Below are 23,245 nucleotides of genomic sequence, written 5' to 3'. Positions count from 1 at the left end.
GCCGTAATAGGTTTATTTATAGAAAACGCTGAGGCTGTTGTGCCAGGTGCCCGATTTGCTCCAGGGTTAGTAAACGGATCCATCGATGTCCCGGGGTTGTGCTGTACGGGGCAATTGCATTTTCAGTGTTACAGTGAGTCTTCCATTAGCTGTGCCAAGCACCAGTCTCATGGCCCAGACGTCATGTTCCTTGAGCTTGTAAAGCAACATTACCTGGGCCACTTATCAAAGACTGGATCTGTGCGCCCAGCTTTAGAAACACGTTTCTGTCCCCGATTTAAAAACCCGACTGAAACCTCGGCTGGGACTTTGCAGCTTGAGAAGGCGAGAGAATGGTTTCGTCAGAAAGGCTGGCCGCAGCAACCTACGAGCAGCCTTAAGTTGAAAGATCGAATTCCCACGGCTGACCTTTCGTCTGTCTGCACAAATAAAACAAGCATTGGCATAGCCAATAGGTCTTGCATTTGGGACCTTATAAGTATTTAGTTATGCAGCACAATATCCTTACTGCAACAACATTAACTGTTGCATGGCTAAAAACGTACAAGGTCACAAAGGCGAGACTTATTGGCTATTCCAGTGCTTGTTTTATGAATGAATGAATGAATGAAAATACATTTGTACAGCGCGAATTGCTGCCCTAAGGCGTCCAAGCGCAAGCGTCTAAGCGCTTATGTTGTCCTTGTTATATGAAAACCCCAAAACTGCCAGTGCAGTTCTGCTTCAAGGAAGTATCTTGTTCATACTGTCAGGTTGAGTTATTAAAACACGAAATACTCACCAGCAAACAACCCACGAAACCCATTTTCACAAATGATTGCATTTATTGCCCTCCACGTTGATGTAGAATGTTTCCTTGAACCTATAAGAGATAAAAACCAAATATAATTAAAATAGTCATATGTGGTTTCTTATACTGAGAATGTGCAGATTTAAGCAGGCTTGAGCAAACTGTTTAATGTCTGGTTACTGTGGTGGGGTCTGACCATGCATTTCATGTACCCTATTTGTTTATTTGCACAGTGAACAATACAGCCAATAACTGCTTCACAACAGGAGTAATGGGGAGAAGACGGTGCTTTGGGGCATAAACGAACCTCAATAAACGAATGACCTTCTCATGAAAGTCCATTTTTATTACATGTTAGTAGCACTCTGTAATTGTACCCGACATGCTTATAAGGCTGAGTGGAAAGGACATGAACCAGATTGGGTGTGTATATTAGCCTATATTAGGTCTGATTAATGGACAAACAACCTAGCTGCCCACATGCTTTTAGCTTTGAACAGCTGCTTACGTTCTCTGCTTGAATAAGGCCCAAAGCTGCAGGGCAGGAAAAGAACAGCAAACAATGCCCTCGGTGGGAGCCGTAAATTACAATTACTGTGCCAAACGGAAGGTAAAAACGCCTACTTGCAAAACTGAAGGCTATGTTACGCATTGACTTATTAATACATTCACATTAGTGGCAGGTGTTTCTAAATACGCATAAGAAAGAGTATAAACCATTTGTAAGTTTTTTTTAAAAGAATTTCAGCAGGTTTCATGACCCACCCCAGACTAATCTGAGTGCTGATCGTCTAGATGCCCTCTGGCTTGCAGCCTTTCCTCCTCTTTGCTGCTCGAAGAGATAAACTGTATTTTTTTCACCCACACCTCCTTTAAAACAAAAATTCTATTTTGCAACGCTTCACTACCTCAAGATGACTTCATTAATAAAAAAGACTTCCGCTGTGAATATAGTGTGTAATGTTATTGCAATGTCATCAATAAAAAGATATTTAAAAAAATTTAATTTCTTGACAAATTTTGACAAAATTGACATTTTGTATATAAAAAACAAGGCGATCATTAAAGGACTCTTCCAAAGCGTGTGTGGCCATTAAGTGGTCTATCGTGACTGTATAACAATTCTGTGTAAGAGGTGTGTCGTGACTGGCTTTGGTAGTGGGGATGGTGCAACAGCCTCCAACAAGGCAATCCGCACCCAGAGATTACTAACCAGGAAAAGGCCACAAGCAATCCCTGTTCTGTTTCCTTATCCCCTGGCCCGCGTCTAGCTGTCGGGTGTGTGTGATGTGGTAATCTGCCACTGTGCAGTGGTGGAATGGCTTACTACATCCCTTCCTAGAACTAGACCCCTTAGGGATCAACAAATGGTTTCAAACATACACACAATGTTTTTAAGTCTTACACTGGGAGCTTTGTTAGGTTTCAGGCTATAACTCTGGAACAAAGATCCTTCCATAACTTGCCGGGACGCTGGCGGATCCATGAACACTCGTATTGATGTTTCTCGTTCTGATCGTTTCCACGAGTTCATGAGAATGCCTGGTTGGGGCATGTATTTGAGGCCATTCCTATTCTTCTCCTTAATGTGCTTTATTGCAGCCTTTCGGGCTACAAGAAGCGCGACTTCCCATTCATACTTTCTCAGGATCTTCTTAACCCACAAGATGTTCCACAGCACCAGTTAGGTTCCTATGTGGGCGTCTTCCATGGTCCCTTGTATGGCAGTTACAATGCAAAGTCCCTTTTCATAGGGTTTCTGAAAATCTAAGATCCTCTGTATATGTATGTAGAGTTTTGAATGTTTTTTTCGTCAATGGCCTGGTAGACATCACTCTACTTAGGCAGGCACCCAGAGTTTTATCTCAGGGGATAACCAATACCAAAAACCCTTTCTCACTAAATCTGTGACATTCCGTGTAACAAAATAATAGTCCATAACTCAGTGTCAAAATACCTTTAAATGCCTATTGGCTTTAATAAATGCATCTCTCAATAAGTCAGAGCTGCTACATTTGTTACACATTGTCATAATAAATACATCAGACATAGCTTATCCCAATGAGACAATCAACACTACTACCTTCACCACTGGCTTGCTGCAATACCACACTGAGGTATCCTGTAATGCAACCATCCCGAACAGTCAATAACATATATATGGAAGTCACGGCACAGCAAGCAGGTAAGTTTTCAAATAAATTATTTTATTTTACACACCATGTGCAAAACGTTTCCGTGCAGTAAATGGACGGCCTACGCGTTTCGGCTACTACTAGCCTTCCACTGGACCATAAAGTCCCTGGAGTCTAGACCATTTTTAAAGTGCATAGTGCAAATGCCCTTCTTCCCTTTCCATTGTTCCTCTAGACTGTCAACCTTGCTTACAATCTATGGCAAAGTGGAGGTCGCCATTTTCTTGTTATAAAACATCACAGTAAAGTACATATAGATGTTAAATAAATTCAAGTATTTACATTTCAATTCAATCTGTGTGTCACTGTTTCTGACCAGAACAGTTTCAATCACAGTAAAGTAGCAGTGAATCAAAGAATCAAAAAGATCAACAGATTATCATGTCTTTTTTTCCATTGTCTTTTCAAATATCGATTGTTCTTTCAAGGGTTATTTGATTTCTCGGCGACTATGTATTTTATGTACTAATTTCTGTAACCTTAGATGAAATCCTAGTTCGGAACTTTATCTCATATTCACTCTTATTAGCTAATTTGCCGTCCATATTGTAAAGTACATTTTTATGATTCAACAAGTTATCTCAAAAAGGATTCCTGTTTAAGATCAACTTCATCTTTTTACATGTAACCTCATAGTCGATTCATCCCACCTGTCTTTCAATAATCACGCTCTTTTTTGTGTATCGGTTCATTCAATATTTACATGGCGACCCCACCGCTACTTTTCAAGATATTTACACCTATATACATATGGCCAAATGATATTGGAGTTCAAAAAATTGGCTGGATTCATCTTATGTTGTATTTACAGATGTACAAATAGTTCGGCATCTTGGTTGTGCCCATATGGATACTCTGTTCCCATCCCCAGGATCATTCTTGATTCCAGTGTTCGTAGTTGTAATGTACGATCTCCCCCTCTCTCTGACGTTTTGCTCTGCTTGATCCCGTAGTATTTCAGTAGGTTGGGGTTGCTTTGATGACATTCGACAAAATGCTTGGCCATGGGGTAATTGGGGTTCTCATTCTTGATCGCACGTAGGTGTTGGAGGATTCTCAGTTTTAATTTGTTTATGGTGCTTCCTATATAGGACTTTCCACACAGGCACAAGAGCCTATAGACCACGTGTTTCGATTCGCACGTTATATGGTCCCTGATTTTTTCCGATCTTCCATTTTGCAATTTTTATTCCATAATATTTGCGCCATGCTCACAGGCCTTGCATTTGGCGCATTTCCAGAATCCAGGTGTTGTTAGCCATGAGGTCTTTTTGGTTGCTTAATTTGTAGATGACTCTTGGTGAGAATATCACATAGGGATGATGTTTTTCTATATGTGATATTTGGGGATGCAGTTAAGTTTTCTTTCAGAGTTTCATCTAGGAGTAATGTGGTAAATAAATAATTAAATACCTGTTCTATTTTTGACTAGATATAAAATAACAGATAGCTCAATAAATAAGAGTCAAGATTCGAGGTATCTTGAGTTTGCAGGTTTTAATACAGCATAAAGGACAGCAACAGGACAACCTGCACGGGAATAGGATGGCAGCTGCCGGGGGCAGGATCTGGGAGCATAAGGGTAACTTTAAATAACAGTGCACAATATTTATAGTTAAACAATTGCATTACAGTTAATACAGTAGGCGTAGCAGTGGGCGGAGTTCGTAGCAGTCGCGAAAGATAAGGCATAAAGTGGGTGTAACAAGAGGCGTGTACATAGACATGTGATGTAAACGTAACAGAATATGTCATAAAAGGGGCGGAAACATGGAGGGGGCTACCTGAGCAGCTGGGACCTCTAACCTAGTGGTGCGCGCAAACTGACAATGACGTGTTACTAGGGAGAACTGGGGGGCTATGACTTCTGTGCTAGAAGAGGAGACGAAAGTCTGGAGTGTCAGAGCGACATGTACCCAGGCATATCTAGTATCTGTTGTTTAGAGAACATGTTGATAGAATCCAAAAGTTATCAGGGCAAAGGCTAACAGACACTTAAGACTGGTGCATGCATTATTCTACATGTAGTGCGTGCTGAGGAATATTAAATGACCATTAATACAGTATTTCTCTTACATGGAGACGTAAAGGCTAGACCATGACGGAAACTATTGATGCGATTCAGTAGCTTAGGAATGCAGAGAAGGAGGGCTGGACTGATAACTAGAATCATAACATACTCTTGGCAGACTAAGAGGCAGAGCCAGGCCGAGCCGGGCACTGTGAGGCATGAAAGTAAGCTAAGGGTCAGGGATACAGGTGGGGGCTGTATCGCTCCTCGGAGAGGGTTCAGGAGACAGGAGCTGAATCTGAGTCCGGGCCCTTTTGAGGCCTAGAAACGGGGATAATTCAATGAATTAACGTGCACACTGTAAAATGTGGCAACGTAGCTTTACATAGGCCTGATATTCGTTGTATTCACGAGAACTGGAAACTGACATACTAGAGATGGACACAACTGTAATTGAGTCTTTAATTGATCATGGGGAAATACATGCATATCGATCACGCACATGTGACATAACATGGGGAACACGTAGGCACATATAACATGGCAAAATGTACTTTTCCACATTCCCTCCTTGTGCCCTACGTTTCCATCAGGAAACATCTATATTCATGATACCATCTATCATTTCGTATAGCATCATTTGCTCGTCTCGAATTGTCCTGGAACGGGATTTAGAACTAGGAATACAAGAGGTAGCACAAATGCCGCAAATCGCAGGGCCACATTGTATACAGAGGCAGCAACTGAATATGATCGCTACTGCAATACCTAGAAATGACAATACTTTCCATCCCCAAGCAGATATAATACTCCAGAGCCAACTGGACCATGTCCAGGTGCCTGGATTCTGGTGTAACTGATGGGCAATTTTATGAAGTCTGGTTATAGCTGAATAAACAGACGGCGCGTTATTAGGAATGAAAATGCAGCAACTAGATCCGATGACTCTACATGCTCCTCCTCTATCGGCCAGTATGACGTCAAGAACGAGACGATTTTGGAGCACGACAAATCTCATAGCAGATTGCTCTTCGGTTAAGTTACCTAGAACAGAAGTAGTCTCATTCACTACTGCTTCAAGGGTTCTGGTTAGTCTACGTATTAACTTACTATTCTGGACAGGTCCTATAAAGAAGAAGAAACCTTTATTGAAATCTTGATATTGTTCTAGAGTAGTTTCAGTTTGATCGACGATTGGGGACTCGATCTCCCTTCTATGTCTGACGTGTACTAGATGGGTGTTTCTGTGATAATCAGATGGGGCTAGAAAAACTGGTGGCAGTAGGCAATGTAACAGGTTCCATCCCAATCGAGGGGCAGACGAACATATGCGGTCTGACCACAAACAAAATAAGAATGACGTGAGGCTTTGAAAATAGATTTCCCACTGTCACTATACTCGACAGTAGTAGTACAATCACTATGTCCTACATGTGCGGAACCATTATTTCTGACACATAATTCGCCTTTGACTGGTAGTACTGAAATGGCAGGTAAGTCTGGAGTAGTATCAGACTGAACATTCAGGACCATAAAATTCGAGGAATAATTACCTAAATCATATACTTCATTTTCTAGATCTAACCCTGTTCTATGGGGGAGACCTTGCTTGCCTGGAAAACATGTTCTATTCAGAAGGGACATATCATTGGAGGATGACGTTAACGTGGACCATGCTCCACACGAACCATTATGTGAAAACGGATAAGGAAAGAGTGGCAGAACTCCCTTCGGTGTCTGGAAAGGGGGAAGTCGACCACACACCCAACAATTAGTAGCATTGCTGGTCTGGTGTGAATAGTGTAACATTCTGATGAATGTGTTATTTCTCATAGCAAGACGATAGGATAACTCGTGAGGAGGCAGATCACTAAATGTGTGCTCTACTGTAGCATTAGGAAACTTATTTACATGAGAAATTGGAAAACATAAATGAAATGCATAACTTGTGCAGGTAACCATCAAACTTAGAAACAATAGAAAACTTAGAAAAACGATACATCGGATAGAGTTTTGACTAACTCTCTCACTATGGGGGTCTATCTCATACATGTCAGATACCTGTCTAACCGTTTCACCCGAGGGGGACTTAGACAATTAAACTGGCTGACTTATTTTACTAGACCGGAGCTTCTTTTTATACTCCTGCTGCGGAGTTTCCTCTAACAGGGGAGGCTTGGACTCAAAGTTTGTAGCGGGACAGTCCTTGAAAATAGGGCAGTCTTTAAAATTCTGACAGTCCTTAGAAATGGAACAGTCCAATGTTTTTATGCGACATCCATGGAATTTCTTGACGTGGGACAGGTGCACCCAGCCTTTGCGGCCTTCCAACTTCACGGCCGTGCGGGTGGTCAGAAGGACTAGTTGAGGTTGCTTCCAACGGGGCTCCAGCGGACTTGAACGATCAAAGTTCCTCACAAGTACAAAACATCCTGGAACGATTTCATGCGGTTTCACCCCGGTATTGTCTGGAAATGCGGCGGCAACCTGTGAACGACAAGAGTGTAGGGCAGACATCAAGGAAGCTAGGTAATCTGTCAGCATATTACTTGAAACATCTGTAATACTGCGGGGTCTAGGTGTTCCCCACATGTTTGGGGGGCGGCCGAATACGACCTCATAAGGAGACAGACCTGATCTGGAGTGTGCAACCATTCGCATGAAGAATAAAGCAACTGGCAGGGCAACTAGCCAGTCTACACCTTTCTCTTTACATGTCTTAGCAATACGGATTTTCTGGGTCTGATTATGTCTCTCTACGAGACTGGCTGCTTCTGGATGGCATACACAATGGAACTTCCACTGGTACCCTAACAAAAGGGAAACATGCTTCATTAGCTCAGATGAGAATGGCTGGCCGTTATCAGAATACACGACCCTAGGGAGTCCATAACGGGGGAAGAATTCACGAACCAGCTGCTTGGCAGTGGTCGCTGCTGTGTAATCTGGAACTGGATATGCTTCTGTCCACCTGGACAAAGCGCATACAACTACAAGGACATACTTGAAACCTCGACATCGCTCCATCTGAATATAATCCATCTGGAGGACTTCAAAAGGGTGGTCAGGGGGCTGGAATCCACCTTGTTCCACCGGGACACTTTTACCTGGATTGAACTGGCAACATATCATACAAGTACGGACTTTCTGCTTGGCTGCAGCTCGTAAGTGCTTGTTGAACCAAAGGTTCTGAATACTGTCTAACATGGCTTTTTCTCCTAGGTGTGCTGGACTATGTGCGGTGTTGATAATGACTTGAACCATAGAGTCGGGGAGAAACCATGTGGCTTTTCCCTTCGTCACCCATCCCTGATCTGTCTGGACCCCTCCTTGTTCGGACCATTTCTTGATTTCTTCAGGAGTAGCATGTAACTGTATGTCTATGACATCTTGTGTAGGGTCCTTAACTGTCATACAAGTAGTCTGTTCTGGAGTGGATGTCTGTGTCTTGTTAACTGGAATGTCTGGAGTCTGAGCTGTAAGCTTGGCTGTTCGATCTGCTAGATCATTACCTTGGAAAATAATATCAGCAACTTTCGTGTGTGCCTTGCACTTCATGATAGCGATAGATGTCGGTAAATGTATTGCATCTAACAGAGCTTGAATGAGGAGACCATGCTGAATCTTGGTTCCATGAGAAGTCATGAAACCTCTCTCCTGCCAGAGTACTCCGAAGTCGTGTACAACTCCGAATGCGTAACGTGAATCTGTATATATATTTACTTTCAGGTTCTTGGCACGTATGCAGGCTTGGGTCAGAGCAACTAGCTCTGCTGCTTGAGCAGACAGGGTGTCAATACGGTGTGTTTCTATAACTTCAGTTTCAGTAGTCACTGCATACGCGGCTACTAGTTCTCCTGTACTAGTTCTCATACATGAACCATCCACATAAAGTGTCAGGTTGGGATTAGGTAATGCAATGTCTGTCAGGTCTTGTCTTGGCTTGGTCATAGTGTTAATAACTTCCACACAGTCATGTGTGGCAGGATTTGAAGTAACTGACGGTAACAGTGTAGCAGGATTTAGAACGTTGCAGCGTCTGATTTCTATGTGTGGCTGGAACAGTGTCAGTTCATAACCTGTTAAACGTGCAATGGTCAAGTGCTGGGTCTGTGTTCGGTTTAAAAGAACTTCCACGGAATGTGGAACTTGTACTGTCAGGGAGTGTCCTAATACTATGGAATCACTTTGTCTGATTGCTAGAGCTGTGGCTGCAACTGACTTGAGGCACGCAGGCAAAGCCTGGGCTACTGAATCTAATGTGCTCGAAAAATAAGCACAGGGCTTGTACTGTCCGGCTTGAACTTGTGTGAGAACAGATAATGCAGTACCATCACGTTCTGTGACAAAAAGTGTAAAAGGCTTACTGTAGTTCGGTGTTGCTAGAACAGGTGCTTGGCATAAGGCTTTCTTTAATTCATTAAAACTAAGTGTATGTTCAGATGTCCAAGGGAGGACAGTCGATACGGCTGCCTCCTGTGTCGTTAACTGTATCAGTGGCTTGGCTAGAAATGCATACTGAGGAATCCATTGTCTGCAATAAGAAGTAAGGCCAATAAAAGCACGTACCTCCTTCTGTGTCTTGGGCTGTGGAAGACTAGCTATTAACTGGATACGGTCTGGTGTCAACTGCCTACCCCACTTGGACAGTAAGTGGCCTAAGTAGATCACTTGCTGGACACAGAATTGAAGCTTCGAAGGGGACACCTTGTGCCCCATCTCGGCTAGGAAATACAGAACTGTAAGTGACGCACGCTCGCAAGCACGCTCAGAACGGGCTGTGATCAGTAGATCATCGACATACTGGAGCAGGGCAGTGTCAGCTGGCATGTGAATATTGTCTAGTTGTCTCTTAAGTGCTTGACTGTAAATACTAGGACTTTCTGTGAAACCTTGAGGAGCTCGTGTGAATTTATAGCTCCTTCCATTTAAACAAAAACCGAAAAGGTACTGGCTGTCTGGATGAATGGGAACACTGAAAAATGCATTCTTGAGGTCGATTACAGTAAAAAATACAGCTTCAGAATCAATGGCTGTCAATAGGGATGAAATATCTGGGACTACTGGATACTGAGGTATGATACATTTATTAAGTTCTCGAAGGTCAATCACTAATCGATATACTGGAGGTGCATTTGGATCAGTACGTTTCATGACTGGAATGATAGGAGAATTACATACATTGGAGTCAGTTTCTACAACCACTCCTTGAGCAATGAGCTCGTCAATAATTTTGGATAAGGCTGCTACAGCCTCAGGTGGCAATCTGTACTGTCTGATTCGTGGCAGGACTATACCTTGCTTGAGAGTCACACGATGGGGTGTGATTTGCATACAACCAACATCAGTTGGACCCTGCGCCCATAAATGCTGCGGAACCTTAGACAATCTTGGATCAAAATCACGTAATACATAGTGACCCTTAAAGTCACGTAAAAACAAACGTATTCCTTCTGGAGAGCAACAAATTATTGCACCTAATTCTTTCAATGTTTCAATACCTAACAAATTTTCTGGACATGATTTCGTAAGTAACAAATCAGTAGTTCGGGACAATGGACCAACTTCTAGAGAAACTGGTTTGGAAATCTCGTTAACAATGGGTTTTCCTGAAAATCCAAGGGAAACATTTTTAGAGCCTGAGAGCGGAGCCCCTGGAACCTCGTCATGACTGATAGTAGTCCTACTTGCCCCTGTATCAATCAAAAACTTTCTGTCTTTCCCTAATACTTGACTGTGAACATAGGGACCTTCTTGATCTACAGGTATCTCGATGAGAGGCAAGCCTACCTCCCTCTCTAGGCTGTTTCATGAATACTGTTGATACTCTGGATACTCTGTCTGGGCATACTGGTACATCTGCTGTGTAACATGCTGTGTTGCAGCTATAGGCTGCGATGCTGGAACTGTCTGTTGTGCATTCTGTGGTGACTGAGAAGTCTGGGTAACTTGTTCTTGTCTAGGCGGGCGTGGTCTTTCTTTAGTTTTACCAGTAGCTATATTGTGTTTCAGAACTGCACACTCGTTTATAAAATGACCTGGCTGTTTACAATAATTGCATGTCCCTTTAACGGGAGCTGCTGGATGACTGGCTTGATTCGGACCCCTCTTCTGACTATCTTGTGGAACAGATTGTGCAACTAGTACTTTCATTTTCGTATCTTTCATACGTTTCCTTTCGTGTTCTTGCTCTTCCCTGATTCTATTCTGGTGATACTGGAGCATCTGGAGCATTTGGGACGGGGTATTAGCTTGCCAAGTACTTTCGACTTTCAAAACTCGATTTTTAACTTGTGGGCTTGAATTCTCGACTAGTTTAGTAACAAAAAGATGAGGGTATGACTCGCTACCTGTCCTCAAACCACTGTTAATGATAAAACATTTCTCGAATCTAGAATAAAAATCACTAGTATCTTCGTCTGGTTTCTGTTTACAAGCTGAGATGGCATCCCAGTCTTCCTTTTTCGTGGCTAATAACCTAGGCAAAACCTGAATCAATAACTCTGGTAATTCTTTACATTTATCTCCAAGACCGGTACCTGGTACACGTGCATTATCTTCAGCTTCTAGAGCTGTCCAATCTATCTTTTTCTCTCCCACCTCCCATTCCTTTTCCTTGAGTTTCTCATATATGCCCGCAGGCAACAGGACCTTTAACATTTTAGTTATATCTGGATACGTGTATTCTCCCATACGGAGCATGTCTTTTAATTCTCGATGGAACCCTGCTGGATCTTTGTCGTGACAGGGAATTAATTTCTTCATCTCTAAGAGTTCCATCCTGGTAACTGGGGTGTAAACAAATACTCGTTGCATTTCACCATCCGGTGTCCTAACTGGATGTACTTCTCGTAACGGATTCTGTCTATCTATGTAGAATGGTTTACTTTCTGGGGGTGAGACGTGAACAAAATGTGGATTCAGAAACGTTCTATATTTGTGGCGCTGTTCTAGAAATGACACTAATTAAATCGGTACCTAAACCTTTCCATCTATACTGGAGTAACTCATTCAGAACATCATGTAACGGACCTGGATCAGAATGTTGTCCCTCATACAGTGTAATGAGGTGCTGGATCATATACATACCCACCAGTCGCTGCTCGGCTGGGGGCAGTTTCAGAAACATTTGTGCCACTATTTCATCTGGAAAAGTGGTAGAATCAGTAGTCCATCGGACTGCTGATCGGGCTAGTTCTTGTTCATGCATGGTACTTAGTTCACTATAACCGATTCGTGATTTCAGAATGTGATCGGTAGCTTGAAATACTTGTTCTAGAGAACCTTGTTCTGGTGCTGGAAGATGAAAAACTTTCTTGTGTTCTAGGCGTGAATGTCGGTCTGGAAGTCTAGATCTACCTACATACGCTATTCTGGCGGTATTCTCGTCTTCTACTTCTTCAGTATCAGTGTTGTCTTCTTTCTCGCTTACTTGTGCTGCTTTACGATTGTCGTGTAACCTTATTATTTCCTTACGAATTTTCTTGTACATACTCTCTATACTACTGAGTGTCTTGTGTCTACCCTCGGCTATATTATCACTCCACCTTGTCAGGACTCTCATTTCGATCGGATCTTTAGTCGGACAATCTTGTTCCCTTATTAAACAATTAATTAAAAATGTTAATAGCATGAGCTGGGTCTCAGCTTTCCTTAGAGACATGATTTCGCCAATACTTTCTGGATCGTCTCCTGTACGGATGAAACGATATATTCTGTCTAGATCTTCTTTCATATTCGGTAGGGTGTCCAAATACTCGGTCACCCGTCTTACACGCAATGAATATATAACCATATTATCATCGCCTGGGACTGGATCATAACGGCATTCGGTAAGAGCTCGTCTGATATCTGCAACGGACTGATATTTGGGCGTACGCTGTAACGCACGTTCATGTAACTCGACTAACGTTACACGTTTGTGTGGCGGCGGGGTACCAGGAGGACCTCCCCCCGCGGCCCCTAAACTGGAATCGTCGACTGATACTCTTCGTGCTGGCAGTGTGACCGATGTAGCGGGAACTTGTACTATGGGCTGGACCGGGGGTACCGTAACAGGTGCTGTAACAGGTGCCCCGGTGGCTGGAAGAACAGGAATTACATTATTTACAGGAGCTGGCGGAGCAGGATTTGCATATTCTGGGACTGTGTCGTCCAAATAGGACGAGAGAAAAATATCAGCTGCGGTCGGTTTGTGACACAGCTTAATCGGAACTAATGGCGGCGGAAAATTACATGGTGCTTCCGGGGTTGCTTTCGGCAAGCCCTCGGCAAGAAGAGGATACATACCCTTAATGAGGGCATTTCTCTGTCTGTCTGACTGTTCGGCTTTAACTCGTTCACCTACTTCGATCAATTCCCTTTCTTGGGCTCTTTCTGAGGATTCTCTACTTAACTCAGACTTTCTGATTTCTTTCTCTGTTCTTTTGTGAGATTCTTTGCGCCATAACTCGATGGCATCTTTCTGGGACTGTCTGGATTTCTTTTTCCATAATGCTTCTTCTACTCGCTTGATGCACTCGGCATCCCATGTACCTGATACAGGCCATCTATATTTCTCTTCTAATTCCTTGGTGTACTCTACCCATAAATCTAGATATAATATGGCACTTATGCCATGCTTGTGATACATAAAATGACCTGGACTGTCCCTAGGCGGGACAGGAACTGCTTTCTCGAGCAGACCTTTTCTAGTTTTTAACTGACGTAACTTAGAGAACAGAGGCATAACTAGGCTGGAGTCTAGACACAATACTATATATAATGAACACAATGATTACTTGAAAAACAACTCATTCATACCACGACATTGAAAACACATGAAATAACATTTAAAATAACAATTCGGACAGAATACTACCTGGAATACTGAGAACAGAAACACATGAATTTCTCGAGAACAGAACAGAACTTACTGGAATGACTAGATGCACTGCTAAAACAGTACGAAACTTACCGGTCTCATAAAGAGACACGTCAGGACCCGCATCCACCTAGGTGGACACTTCGTGTTGGATCTGTGTACCCAAACCCACGGACCAGAGACAAATTAATTGACCCTGTCTAGATACTACCCCAGCAACGGTACTCACCGGGCAGCAAGAACGGAAGGCCTCGGACTGGACTGGACTGCTACGACGACGGACGGACGAACTTCGGACTTCAGTTACAGGTGGGCCTCCGGATACCTCGGACCTTGGACTCTCGGCTTGGGCTCTGGTCGGGACTCGCCGCGTTCCTCCACCGCCTCGTCTGGACGCTGGACCGCAACCTCCGTCTCCTCCGTGGGCCTGAGGGATACTTGAAGCAGAAATATCTGCACGTGCACGGTATGGTTCCATCACGGCTGCAGAGGATCAGGGGGCCTGCGTGGCTTCTCCGGCGCGTGGGGAAAGGGCAAGTCCCTATTCGGGCGCCATTATGTGGTAAATAAATAATTAAATACCTGTTCTATTTTTGACTAGATATAAAATAACAGATAGCTCAATAAATAAGAGTCAAGATTCGAGGTATCTTGAGTTTGCAGGTTTTAATACAGCATAAAGGACAGCAACAGGACAACCAGCACGGGAATAGGATGGCAGCTGCCGGGGGCAGGATCTGGGAGCATAAGGGTAACTTTAAATAACAGTGCACAATATTTATAGTTAAACAATTGCATTACAGTTAATACAGTAGGCGTAGCAGTGGGCGGAGTTCGTAGCAGTCGCGAAAGATAAGGCATAAAGTGGGTGTAACAAGAGGCGTGTACATAGACATGTGATGTAAACGTAACAGAATATGTCATAAAAGGGGCGGAAACATGGAGGGGGCTACCTGAGCAGCTGGGACCTCTAACCTAGTGGTGCGCACAAACTGACAATGACGTGTTACTAGGGAGAACTGGGGGGCTATGACTTCTGTGCTAGAAGAGGAGACGAAAGTCTGGAGTGTCAGAGCGACATGTACCCAGGCATATCTAGTATCTGTTGTTTAGAGAACATGTTGATAGAATCCAAAAGTTATCAGGGCAAAGGCTAACAGACACTTAAGACTGGTGCATGCATTATTCTACATGTAGTGCGTGCTGAGGAATATTAAATGACCATTAATACAGTATTTCTCCTACATGGAGACGTAAAGGCTAGACCATGACGGTAACTATTGATGCGATTCAGTAGCTTAGGAATGCAGAGAAGGAGGGCTGGACTGATAACTAGAATCATAACATACTCTTGGCAGACTAAGAGGCAGAGCCAGGCCGAGCCGGGCACTGTGAGGCATGAAAGTAAGCTAAGGGTCAGGGATACAGGTGGGGGCTGTATCGCTCCTCGGAGAGGGTTCAGGAGACAGGAGCTGAATCTGAGTCCGGGCCCTTTTGAGGCCTAGAAACGGGGATAATTCAATGAATTAACGTGCACACTGTAAAATGTGGCAACGTAGCTTTACATAGGCCTGATATTCGTTGTATTCACGAGAACTGGAAACTGACATACTAGAGATGGACACAACTGTAATTGAGTCTTTAATTGATCATGGGGAAATACATGCATATCGATCATGCACATGTGACATAACATGGGGAACACGTAGGCACATATAACATGGCAAAATTTACTTTTCCACAGTAAGATATTCCAATTTTTCCTTAGGGCCTTCTTCAGTTTGTCACTCTGATTGTTAAAATCCATGATCAAGCGTGTTACGCTATTAGGCTCTCCTGTTTCAACATTCATTACCTTCATTTTGCCACTTACGGGTACTAGGAGATCTGTTCTCTTTTTCAAATTCATCCTTAATTTTGCTGTTTGATGACTTCATTTGGGTAACCCCTTTCCCGGAATCGATTGCTCATTCCTTCTATTTCCTCTTCCAGATCCTCCATCTCAGAGCAGTTTCTTTTTGCTCGTAACATCTGTCCATATGGAATACTCCACTTAAGTCTCGGTGGATGCCCGCTGTTAGCATGAAGTATGCTGTTACAAGATGTAGGTTTTCTATGTATCTTAGTGCATAGGTGGTCGTTCTTCACAACGGTTTCTGCATCCAGGAATACAAGACTCGTTGCACTGATGGTTGATGTGAAATGGAGATTGTACTTGTTATTTTCCAGCGAATCAATGAAGATTTGAAGCTCTTCTTTACTTCCGTCCCAGATGACAAACAAGTCGTCGATAAAACAACACCAGATCTTGATTTTTTAATTCTTTTTTCTTTTCTTGTTCCACAATCTCATTCTCCCAGATGGCCATCAGGAGGTTTGCATACGTTGGAGCAAATGATGTCCCCATTGCGGTCCCCTGTTTCTGCAGGTACAGGTTCCCCAAGAAGAGAAATGCATTGTGTGTCAGGCAGTAGATTAGCATGTCTATCAACATCGCAGAGTGTTCCAGATGGCTCACTGATCATGTTTCCAAGATCTTCTCAATGGCTCTTACTCCATCCTCATGGCGTACTGAGGTGTAAAGAGAAGCAACATCTATCGTTGCCATTAGATAGTTCGTCTTCCACTCAATCCCTGATATTTTATTCAAGAAGTCCATTGTATCCCTCAGATATGAAGGTAGTGAGGTTACATAATTCATAAAAAATTTGTCAATAAATCTCGATGTTTTCTCTAACAATGAACCTATGGAGCTCACAATCGGTCTTCCAGGTGGTTTAGTGAGAGCTTTATGTACTTTTGGTAAAAAGTAAATGGTGGCTATGATGGGATTATCCGTTTTCAGATATGAATATTCATCGAAGTAAATCAGACCTTTGTTCTTCCACCCCAATAGTAGAGCATGGTATTCTTCTGTCCACTCTTCCATTGGGTTCTTTTTCAGTTGTTCATAATGGTCTTTATTGCTCAGTTGTCTTTCCGCCTCAGTGATGTAATCCGTTACATTTTGCACAACAATATTCCCCCCTTTAAACGAGGATTTTATTATTATTGTGGGGTCATTTTTTTATTCTGACACCGCCAGATATTCCTTCGGCGAGAGATTGTTTGATTTTTTTCTTCCACATCTCATATTTATTGTTAATGGATTTTCCAGAAATTCTCGTTATTTCTTCCACCATTATCTCGTGGAATAGGTCGACTTTATTCCCTGGTGGTAATTGTGGACAGAATCGTGATTGTTTCTTCAGTCCACTTTCTTTTTTTTTTTTTTTTTTTTAAATGTTTTTTTTATTATTATTCACCGTAATAAGCACAGTTTAACTTACATAAATTACACTTTAACAATTATAATTACAGTATTTTTCCTTAGTGTCTATTATATAAATTCAATCTTTGGAGCGCCTATAATACACCATTCAAATAATATTTTCAACCTTTCATCAAAATTGTTTTAACCCTTTGTTTAGACAAAAAAAAAACAGCACAATCTTCTATTCATCATTACTTTGCTTCTCCTTCCATTTACTTAAGGGCTCCCAGATCCTTCTTCCCAAGCATCTTCCTCTCTTCCCTTTCCGAACATAGATATTTTTCTCTATATTGTATGCATATAACATATTTGCCAACCAAGTTTGAAATTTTGGGGGATTTTTATCTAACCACGCCCTGGCTATTGCTAATCTGTAAATAGCCATTGCAACAAACAAAAATTCTGCATATTGATCCTGCTCCCCATCAGCCACTCCTAGCATAATCCAAGATGATGTAAGAGAGATCAATATACCCAGAGATCTTGTTAAAAACCCCTCAATCTCTTTAATCAATAATTGTAAGTGGGGACATGTTGCAAAAATATGTATGCTATCTGCCTCCAACGCATCGCATCGAGGGCAGTTGCTTCCTGTGCTCCCACCCCATTTTGCTATCCTTGCAGGAGTAAAATAAAGAAAGTATAGTGTTTTATAATGCTGACACTGCAAAGGGGCTGCGCTTAATATTGTGCATCCTAAATTTAATGATTCGCAAAACAGTTTGCTTTCAACTCCCAGTTTATCTGCCCATTTTGTGCTAAATTTCTCTAGGTCGTCCGCTTTTCCTTTTAACAAAGTTGCGTAGAAAGACCTAATTGTGCAGTCCCCCATCAACTTAATTTTCTCCATTATTTCTATTTTATTAAAGCCTGCGGGACCTCCCACTTTGTTTTTAAGGAAACTCCTAATCTGCAAGTACTTGAAGAACCCCCGTTGTCTATACCATATGTAGCTCGCAGATCTGAGAATTGTTTAAAACCATCCTGAGAGAACAAATCTCCTATTTGCGTAATCCCCCTTGCTGCCCACTCTGCCATCGTCTGATCAGCAAATATTTCCACGGGGAGTGATCTATTGTTGATTAAAGACACATATCTATTATACCTCCCCATCTTGACTTTCTTTAGAAATGCATTCCACACCGTTACAGCCGCCAGAACCGTTTTGAACCGGGTTCTCTTAAAGTAACTAAAATCTGTACATTTTAAGAAACAATTATAGGTATTTGCCCCTAGCACAACAGCGTAGACCTCAGTAGACATATTATACACTCTTTCATCTTCATTATTTCCCCCAATTAATCCCTGTATATATTGCAAAACAGTTGCCATATAATACAAACGAAAGTCTGGTGCACCCCATCCCCCTTTTTCCCTAGGAAGTGTCATAAATCTATAGGCCCTCCGGGTCTTACCATGCGCCCAGATGAACCTGTTACATATGGCCTCGAGGCCATTGAACCAACTGGCTTCAAACAAAAGGGGTATAGCCCTAAAAAAGTATAAAAATTTAGGTAAAATCATCATCTTAATGATGTTTGTACAGCCTACCAATGATAGGTGAAGATTATTCATCTTTTCTAAATCCTTTTTGACTTGAGCTATTAAAGGTGCCATATTGTTTTTAACAATCTTATCTACCTCTGCTGTAATTTGCACCCCTAAATAAGTTGCTGCTCCCACCACTCTGTCATCGTTGCATACTACCCACTGGTTTTTGACTATCTGAGTTTTAGCATTATTCAGGCTATACCCTGAAAATTGCCCAAATCGCACTGCTTCTTCTTCGATTACCCTAATAGCATCTGTAGGTTTTGAAGTCAGGATGGCCACATCGTCTGCATATGCTAACGTTTTAAACCTGCATCCATTTAAAACTAGCGGTGGAATCTGGTCATTACTTTCCAACTTACGTATATAAGGATCGAGGTATAAAGCAAAGAGCAGGGGAGAAGAGGGACACCCCTGCCTTGTTCCTCTATGGATATTAACTGCGGTTGATTGCCCTCTATTAACCCTTATCTTGGCCATCGGATTTATATATAGAGTCTGCAGGGCCTTAATAAATCCTGCCCCTATGCCGTTCCACCTCAAGACTGCCCATAAGTACCTCCAGGAGACCCTATCGAATGCTTTCTCGGCGTCGAGAAACAAAGCTGCCATAGGGTCTCCTCGAGTACTTGCTGCATCAAATGCCGTGATTACTTGTCTGGTGTGTTGAGTTGTTCCTTTACCCGGAATAAACCCATGCTGGGAGGGAGTTACCAATAATTCCACTACCCTAGATAACCTTTTAGCCAGGATTTTAGAGAACACCTTAACATCCGCGTTCATTAGAGTGATGGGGCGGTAGGACCCCGGGACATCTGTAGGTTTACCCTTCTTGGGTATTACAATGATATCTGCACCGCCCCATGATTCTGGGGCGCACTCGCCCTTTTGTGCTAGCAGCATAACATTCAACATTTCTTTTAAGAGAGAAGGTTGAAAAGCTTTGTAGAATTCTACGGGGATCTGGTCCGGACCAGCTGCCTTCCCGGATGGTAAGTCCCTCAAAGCCTCGACCAGTTCATCCAAACGAAATATCTCTTCCAAACCATTCCTGTCCTCCTCTGCTAGCCCTGGGGGTTCTATCTCTCTTAGGTATCTCCATATATCCTCCTCTCTCTCCAGACCATCCTCTGCGTACAGCTCTGTGTAGAACTGTTTAAATACCTCTCTAATCTGTTCAGCTTCCTTTACCCTAACTCCCTGAGAATTTTTGATCTCCTTAATATCAACCATCCCTTCCCTTTGCCTAGCATGCACAGCCAGTATATGGCCAACTCTTTCACTGAGTTCATATACCTTTTCTTTATTTACTAGATACCTCTCTACGGTCTTTTTCGCCATCCCATCCAAAGCTTCGGCTTTAAGAGCTACTATTTTCAATAAGATCTGATCAACTGGAGAACGTGTTTGTATGGCTGAAGTAAGTGCTTCCTCTGCTTCCATGATTAGTCTATTAACTTGTTCGGCTTTTACCTTCTCCATTTTTTGGTCCTTAATTACAAAACTCAGGGTTTCCCCTCTTACTCAAGCTTTAAAAGCATCCCACACTACCCCTGGTGTTGATGTACCCCTGTTTATCTCCCAGTATTCCTTAATCCAATTACTCATTCTTTCCCTGTAGCTCTGATCCTGGAGCAGCGTTCTGTCAAATGTCCATTGTCTTAGCTCTTTGTTTCTCCTTTGCCCAATTATTACTGTTAAAACTAGCGGGCTATGGTCTGAGATGATCCTGGGTTCCCTATCTATTCTTGCTCTATCCATCAGTCCTCTTGTTATTAAGAAGTAATCCAGCCTAACCAATATCTGATGAGGGGCTGAGAAAAAGGTGCTTCCATCTAGGTTTGGATGAGATTTTAACCAGGGATCTTCTAAAGAGTTATGCGTTACCATGTCTGCCAAGGCCTTATACGTCCTCTTCTTTCTCCCTGAGTATTTTCTACCAGGGTCTAAAAAACTACTGTCTATGTCATGGAGGTTTAGATCACCGCAGAGTATAATAGGCTCCGGCCATTGCGCCAATTCTGTGTCTAAAAATTGGAATATATCCTGGTCATCTCCTGTGGAGCCATAAACAGAGACAACCGTAATAGTTTCCCCCTTAAACCTTAGCTCTGCTATAACCCATCTGCCCCACTGGTCCTCCTTCTTTCTCCTAACCAGCGTATCCTGTCTCCTACCTAGAATCGCCACACCTCTTGTCTTTGTGCTTTGGTTAGTTTTTGCTAGCACATTAAAGCCAAGCTGCTCCAACAAATAAGCCTTAGTGCCTTCAATGTGAGTTTCCTGAAGGCACACTAAGTCGAGATGTAACGATTTTAGCAGGGCAGCCGCTTTAAGCCTTTTGTTTAGCTCATTTAGCCCACAGATGTTTATTGAGGCTATCCTACAAGTCATTATGGTTCATGCTTTTTCCTACCCTCTGTATGTACCTGTGCCAGCTATATTCTGTAAGCTTCATTGTTTCCTTTCCTTCTGTATTTTTTACTATATTACTTTGTATCTTGCATCGCATATCTTCCTTTATGCCCTTACGTGTACTGTGCTTGCAACCACCTCCTAAGTGTAGTCCTTCCCCCCCCCCCTCAACCCCCTCCACCCTCCTTTCCCCCTCCTGCCCCCCCCTTTTGAATCCCACCCCCCCTGCTACGGGCAAATAGGTCAATCCTGACCTGCAGTCTGTAGTGTCGCTACTCTCTCCTATCCTATTCTATCCTATTCTCTCATCTGTTAGATATTTCTGTGTGCACCTTTTCGGTATTTCCGCTTACGGGGTGTTTGGTGGACTGTTTGATGGAGTTCTTGGTGGAGTTCTTCTTCTACTCTCCCTTCCTTTATCTAACTCTGTGATTTCTGCCAAATACTCCCCCGCTTTTATCTCAGACAGGAACATCCTAGTGTACCCCTTTCTGATGAATTTCAGTCTCGCCGGGAACAACAAATAAGCTTCTGCACCTTGCTTCTGAAAGGGTACTATCATCTGCCTTAATTTCCACCTTCTTTCCACGGTAACGTGGCAGAAGTCTGGTCTGGCAAAGAATGTATTTCCATCAGCTGTCTTTCTAGAATCTGGTGTAGCCTTATCAATTATTTCTTGCCTCGCCAAAAAGTTCCCTAGAAAAACCAGCATTGCTCTTGGTAGTGCGTTTTCTTGACCCCCACGGTTTTTCCTTGCAAACAGAGGATATCTGTGGGCTCTTTGCACTTCTAGATCCCAGTGCCATTTTGATTCTGGAAAGGCTTCTTTTAATACTTTAACCACATATCCTCTCGGATCCTGACCCTCCCGCCTTTCCTCAAGTCCCAAAAGTCTTACATTGTTCCGCCTTTGGCGGTTTTCAAAATCCTCTAACTTCCATTGTAAGTCTTCCACTACTTTTCCTTGCTCCATTTTGAAGGTCTGCCATTCTGTTACCTCATCTTCCACTCTGCTAGTTCTTTCTTCAACCTGGGTTACTCTTTCCTCAACCTCTTCATACTTTCTGTTTAATTTTCTCAGTGTAGTTTGTAGCTTTTTTGTGTCTCTTTTCGCTCTCCGGCTTTCCGCCCTGGCCTCAGACTGCATCTGCTTCAGTGTTCCGAACAACATTTCCAGGGTTATATTTTGAGATTTTGATCTCCCAGCATTATCTCCCTCTCCCTGACCGTTTTCCTGGTAAGTCTCTGATGTAGCAGAATAGTCCCACGACAATTTTTTATTCATGCTGCTTCTAGACCCCCGCCCGTCTCTTCTCATTCCAACACTCCTTCTTTTTTGAGTCGCTAGGTCCCTGGAATCCTTGCTTGGGTCTGAGCCAGAAGTCTGATCAGTGCAACTCCCCTCCTCCTCATTTTCAGGGTCACTAATGTCCGTTGTATCAGACCCCTCGTTAACTGAGAAAAATTCAGGGGAACCTCCCCTAATGTCTCTGTCTTCTCTGTCACTCTTAACATTGTCCCGGTCATGCTCTAGTTCTTGCTGCCCTTCAATACTCTGGATACTCCCCCAGCTCGGGTCAGAGTGCTGCCAGGTTCTTTTGTTCAACCCTGCTTCCACATTTAACAGTGCGTCCAACATTTGCACATTATTATGCTTTTCAAGCTGCTCTAACGCCTTGCGGCCTGTATCAGCATTCTCCATTTCCCCCTCGCTCACCTTCTCGGCTCCGGCGCTCTGAACCACTTGCTGCGTGCTATTTCCTACCGCGTCCGGTGGTTGCCCGGCAACTGGGTCTTCAGCGCTTACGTCCTCGCGGTCTGCTGTCTCCTCGGTGCCCGCGTTCAACCCGGCTGAAAGCCGCGGAACTCCTGCTTCACTCTGTGCTGCCGTTGTGGGTCCGCTCAATGTTCCTGGATGCGAAGGGTCATCCGCAAGCTTCTGGGGCAACGGAGGTGCTTTAGATATGAAAGATTCAGGTAATGTGGATTGCCTCATCTGCTCTTTTGTAACCACCGTTTGTGGTCGGTGCGTTTTCCCTTCAGGCTCCTGTGTCAACTCCCTTACAGCTTTGCTCGCTGCTAACCGGGTCTCTGGTTTCGCCTCGAG

The 23,245-nt window shown here is 43.1% G+C and overlaps 1 protein-coding gene across 2 annotated transcripts in view; it reads right to left on the bottom strand.

Moving 5' to 3' along the window:
- SLC25A40 (solute carrier family 25 member 40) overlaps nucleotides 1-23,245 on the bottom strand; it is a 389,459-nt gene that overhangs the window by 37,761 nt on the left and 328,453 nt on the right. For both annotated transcript variants that reach the window (XM_078663592.1, XM_078663593.1), the window contains exon 10: nucleotides 782-862. In XM_078663592.1, the coding sequence (XP_078519718.1) occupies nucleotides 782-862 (81 nt within the window). The remainder of the gene's footprint in view (nucleotides 1-781; nucleotides 863-23,245) is intronic.

The sequence above is a fragment of the Lissotriton helveticus genome, chromosome 10, assembly GCF_964261635.1.
Source record: "Lissotriton helveticus chromosome 10, aLisHel1.1, whole genome shotgun sequence".
In the NCBI taxonomy this organism is placed as follows: Eukaryota; Metazoa; Chordata; class Amphibia; order Caudata; family Salamandridae; genus Lissotriton; species Lissotriton helveticus.
The sequence above is the reverse complement of the archived record's forward strand: the minus strand, read 5'-3'. Positions and strand labels throughout refer to the sequence as shown.